This window comes from Quercus suber, unplaced genomic scaffold, assembly GCF_002906115.3.
Source record: "Quercus suber isolate HL8 unplaced genomic scaffold, Cork oak 2.0 scaffold_497, whole genome shotgun sequence".
In the NCBI taxonomy this organism is placed as follows: domain Eukaryota; kingdom Viridiplantae; phylum Streptophyta; class Magnoliopsida; order Fagales; family Fagaceae; genus Quercus; species Quercus suber.
Window position 1 is genome coordinate 333,169 of NW_027069946.1, and position 5,795 is coordinate 338,963.

The window sequence follows — 5,795 nt, forward strand, 5'->3', positions numbered from 1 at the left end:
TACTACATATGAAAATTGTATAGTCAGAGTAGCATTTAAAAATGAAAGTAGCATTTAGTAATTACGGTCGGAATATGAACAACAAATCAAACACACATACAACCATACTTATAAATTTGCACAACAAAATGAAACATGCTAACACTCAAAATGACAATGTAATACCATCAAATAACAATGTAATGCTAAAAATACTTTTCCATTACACCACCAGAAGTCTATAGTAAATACATTGTCTTTATAAAAAAAAAAAAAAAAAAAAAAAAAAAAAAAAAAAAAAAAAAAAAACACATATTACAATCATAGAAATCTAAATAAAGTACTACTCTCCACTCCTGATATAATCAGACCACATAGCTTGACATATCTCATCTCTCTTAGCATTCCACAATCTACTGTCTTCAATGGACTCTCGACGTGATTGTGTTTCTTGTTGGGGGTCACTAGACTCTACTTCGTTCATTGCAGCTTCCATAATATGGTCATGTGGTTCAACCCCATAATGTGATTATGATCCACACAACATGCTAACACTACTTTCACTTGGGTTTCAAAAGACCAAAAGGTTCTGCATCCAACACTCGAAAACGTTTCTTCAACACTCCAAACCCTCGCTCAATGGTAGTTCTCAATGAAGAGTGTCGCAGGTTGAACAATTCTTTCTCATTCTCAGGAGGATGATCACTAAACTCTTTTAAGTGATATCTCACACTTCGATAATGTGACAATATCCCATTTTTATTACCTATACCCAGCATCACCAAGATAATATTTACCTACATATATTAAAAAATAAACCAAATCACTACTATACTTAAGAAAACGCACAATATTTATTAAACTAATAAACCAAAAAGGTGAAGTAAACGTATAATACCGTTGGGAATTGAAAATCCCCCTGGCCTAGCAAATGCATCATTTAACACACGTGAATCATGTGCACTGCCTTCCCATCCAGCCAATACATAAGTAAACTTTAAGTCAAAACTAATGGCAGCTAACACATTTTGCGTGGTTCCATCTTTGCGACCACGAAATCTTCCTTGTATTTCAAGTGGCACAGATGCACGAACATGTGTACCATCTATTGCTCCAACACAATCCTATTTTTTTAAAGACATAATGGTTTAGAATTACATAAATCTTCATAATTTACAAAAATACACAAGTCGCAATATTTACCTTATAATATAAGTAGAACCTTCTGCTATTCCTTATCTCTTGGGGTGTATCTTCGCTACGCAGTCTTATTAGAGTTCTATATAATTTCAGGACCCCCCTAAGGACGACCTTAAAGTATCTATGAACAGTCTCAGTTGATCTATAAATCCGACTACCCATTACACGAAACCTCACATTATGACCAATAATGTGTAAGAAAATAAACACTTGCTCCGTAACAGGCATGTGAATAGTCGGGCGTACATGCTCCCCCTCAGTGAGGATGTGACATAAGCGGTGAAAAGCTATAGGCTTCATCCTAATTTGATTCACACAATATCTCTCACTTCCATGCAGAACACTATTTATGTATTCCTCTCTCTCGACTGCATGGTTAACAAAAGGCGCCCTAGGCAGTCGTTTACGTCTACTCTGCAATTTCCTTAACAATGCATCACCCACAAGAAGGACAGATGCAACTGAAGCAAGAATTGCGGCTTTGGTTTTTTTCTTCATCTAAAAAATCACAAACACTGTGGTCTAAGAGGTATGTAAACAAGCATGCTATTGATTACACAGTAAATAAAAACAGCCACAAACAGAAAATATCCAAACCGCATTGATAACGAGTACCAAAATTTTTATGCACATATATTTCTGTATAATTGTATTATCAACAACGTACACAATATAATACCATCACAATCAATATTTACACCTATGAACAAATCACATTGCATTGTTATTATAGAAAACACTGAACAAGGGTTTCCCAAAAAAAGAAAAAACACAAAACAACAATAGCCGCAACAAATTTCACAACTCACAGAACAACAATAGCCACATCAAATTTGTGCCTAATAACCAACTCCCACCACAGCAACTATTTTTACATCAAATTTATACCCAAACCCACAGTATCCACGTCAAATTTATGCAACCCACTCAACATCAGCTACACACAATACTCATTATCAACCAAATAAAACTGAGGAAATTTCAGTCATAACCTAAAAAAAAAAATATAATAATAATAATAATAATAATAAAGGTTGGGCTGTTTACGAGCGACTGATGATTTTCAGTTGGATTGTTTATGGGTTTGAGGGTGGGTCGGCCCTTTCAGTTTTTTGTATTTTTGGTGTGGATCGGGTTGAGAAATGAAGTGATGAGAGGGTGGATTGGACTGAGAAATGAGGGTGGATCGGACTGAGAAATTTTCAAATCGGACTGAGAAAGGGAAAAGGAAAACTCACTGTGCGTGGAGAGGATCGGCTGCGTGAGGGAGATGGTGGAGCTCGGTGTGTGGATCGGAGCTTGGAGCTCGGTGTGTGGATCGGAGCTTGCTCGTCGGTGTGGGGATCGGAGCTTGGAGGTTCGAGCTCGGCGGTGTGTGGATCGGAGCTTGCTTGGAGCTCGTCGGTGTGTGGATCGGAGCTTGGAGGTTGGAGCTCGTCGGTGTGTGGATCGGAGCTTGGAGGTTCAAGCTCGGCAGTGTGTGGATCGGAGCTTGCTTGGAGCTCGTCGGTGTGTGGATCGGAGCTTCGAGCTTGGAGGTCGTCGGTCTGTGGATCGAAGCTTCGAGCTTGGAGGTCATCGGTCTGGACCGGAGCTTGGAGCTTCCTCGTCGGTCTAATCCTTACCTTAAGCTGTCGATCTGGATCGGATCGGAGCTTCCTCGTCGGTTTGATCGTTACCTTAAGCTGTCGGTCTGGACCGGATAGGAGCTTGTGTGGACCGGAGCTTGGAGACTTGCTGCTGAGTGCGTGTGAGAGAGCTTGGAGAGTTGCTGTGTGAGAGAGCTTGGAGAGTTGCTGTGTTTCTGTGTGAGAGAGAGTTGCTGTGTGAGAGAGCTTGGAGAGTTGAGAGAGCTTGGAGAGTTGCTGTGTGAGAGAGCTCTCTTTTCCGGAAATTGATTTAAGGGAAAATAAAAGGTGAAATGGATTTCCGCCTGGGGAGGGGTTATTTTCGGTCAAAGGTGAAATTATTTTCCGTTGACCGAATTTTCCTAAGCAGCCAAACACCCAAATTTTACGGAAATGGTTTTTCGGAAGTAGTTTAAAGTCAAAACAAACACAGCTTAGAAACAATAATGCCAATCGGAAACAAAGGCCATAAGGTATATCTTATTATTAGGTTTTTTTTTTTTTTTTTTTTTAAATTCAATAATTACACTGAGAAAAGGGAAGTTTGAATTTTGAGGGCTCTTCGCTCCTATTTATTAGGTTGAAACACCACATCACAACTAATAATTTGTGCACTAATCGGGGGGAACTGAAAAGCCCAATTCATTTGGGTTAATTTTGTGTGGGCCAGGAAAAATGCTTAATGCTCTTTAACAAAACTTGGATCAGAAATTCAAACAAGACTGACTGAGGGCTTAAGGCCAAGCCCATCTATCAATGATGTATAGCCCACCGAAGCCCAAACAGATTATTACATAAATACCCTTTTAGGGTTTATCACATAACTGAGTATAGAGCGAGCGCCTCACACCAGCCATTGCTTTGCTATATATACTCTCATTTTAGCCGCCACGAACCCTAGCTACGGTTCCCTTCTCTTTCTTCTGGTACTTTCTTTCTCTATCACTCTCTGCAACCAAGTTTTCTCCTTCTTCGATCTGTAATTTCCGTTTGTTTCCTGAGAAAACACGGGAAAATATAATTGTAAAATCTGAGATTTTCATTTCGTGTATTGATTTGTTTTATTTGAAAGATCGTATTTTGTTTGATTATGTATGTGGATTTTATTTTTTGGGCTTTCAGTGTGATGGTTTAGGGTTCTATTTTGCAGGTACAAAATCTGCTAGTGGGTGTTTGGAAACGAGAGAGTTTCAAAGATGAGGTATGTGAAATGCCAGTTTGTGGGGTTTTCATTTTTTTCGTTGTTTGGTTTTTGCTTGAATTGAAACGTGTTAAGCTGGGTTTTGATTTTAGAATTTTATGAAATGGTCAACATTGAGATTGTAGGATGATTAGTGCTGCAAATTGTATGATTGAAGGTTTTATATTATATATGTGTTGTAAATCTATTTCTAAAAAAAAACTTGGATGAAATTGTGATTATTGAGACTATTTTATTGCTAGTTGAACCCATTTTATGTTGCGTTAAAAAACTTTGTTGGGCAAGTTCTGATTGAATGTCTAGGCTATTTTCTGCCATTCATGTTTTGTCCATCCCTTACCAAAGTCAATATACGCTTTTATGATCTCATTTGTTAAGTAAAAGTACCAATGATTAGTGGTAGGAACTAGGAAGTAGGAACATTCATTTGAAATGGGTGTGATGCTTGTAGTCACATTTGATAGCTGCAGATGTAAAAACTGCTGTCTATGATTGGAAAAATGGCACCTTTTTTACCTTTTGGGTCCTTCTGTCCTGTAGTGTTCCATTAATGTGCCCTAATTATTTGAAACTTGTTCCTCCTTAGTCATGATAAATGAGAGTCATCAGGTGATGCTTCTTGATTTTTCTTCTGTTGACTCCTTTAATCCTTGTTTTTACAGTAAGCTTCAGAGTGACACTCTAAGAGAGGCTATCTCCACTCTTTTTGCTGGATCCAGAGATAAGAAGAGAAATTTCACTGAGACCATTGAACTACAGATTGGATTGAAAAATTATGATCCCCAGAAGGATAAGCGTTTCAGTGGTTCTGTTAAGTTGCCACACATCCCTCGCCCAAAGATGAAGGTTTGCATGCTTGGTGATGCTCAGCATGTTGAAGAGGTAAAAATTATGGGCTACTTTGCTGAGACAGAAATTAAACTAAATTTGTAATTGAGTCAAACTTATATATGTCTGGCTACATCCATTTGTATTATTTGAACTTTTATGATTCCTAATGCCTTCTAGATTTAAATGTATATGTTCTTTTGAATTGGTGGTATATTAAAGGAAAATTCTCTCCACCTAAAAGTTGGAAGGGCAGATATATTTCAAGACTGTATGTTTCATCATACAGATTTGTTAGAGTGTAATACATCATGGTGTATTCTCATTATTGAATACATCACTAGATAAAACCCTTGAAAAAAGCATCAATTTATTGATTGCTTTTATAATATTACGTAGTCCAGGTTTTCCTTGATTATGGGGTTTGGTGCACTGACATAAATTATAATTTGTGAATACTTTAAGATAAGATGTTTTTATATATTTTGTCGAGCATAGTAGCGAAGATGAGTCAATTCTCCCCCCTGAATTCCTGTTTTATTTGTGGAGGCATATGCCTACAAATTTTAATCTTTCAGTGACTGTTGCAGTTTAATTTTGTTGTTTACTATTTATTTGGTTATAGATTATAGTCCTGTTCACTTCACATTGTTTGTTGATACATAATGCAGGCTGAGAAGATGGGTTTAGATTATATGGATGTTGAAGCATTGAAGAAGCTTAACAAAAACAAGAAATTGGTCAAGAAACTTGCCAAAAAATACCATGCGTTTTTGGCATCAGAATCTGTCATTAAGCTGATCCCCCGTCTTTTGGGCCCTGGTCTCAACAAGGCAGGCAAGTGTATTAGAAATGTATTGCATCTGCTGTTGTGGTTTTTATTAGTCAAGATACATGGATTTCTCTGGAGTACGTTTGAAATCAGAACAAACATCTTGTGCTGAACATGTTTTTTAATC

General features: G+C 37.6%; 1 protein-coding gene across 1 annotated transcript; it reads left to right on the forward strand.

Annotated features, from left to right (window-relative positions):
* Window positions 1–3,614: 3,614 nt before the first annotated feature.
* On the forward strand, window positions 3,615–5,795 carry LOC112022959 (large ribosomal subunit protein uL1). The gene is made up of 4 exons (XM_065763215.1): window positions 3,615–3,733; window positions 3,958–4,008; window positions 4,671–4,890; window positions 5,508–5,795. Exons 2-4 carry the CDS (start codon window positions 4,004–4,006, stop codon window positions 5,778–5,780), a joined length of 498 nt encoding a protein of 165 aa, XP_065619287.1. The 5' UTR covers window positions 3,615–3,733; window positions 3,958–4,003; the 3' UTR covers window positions 5,781–5,795.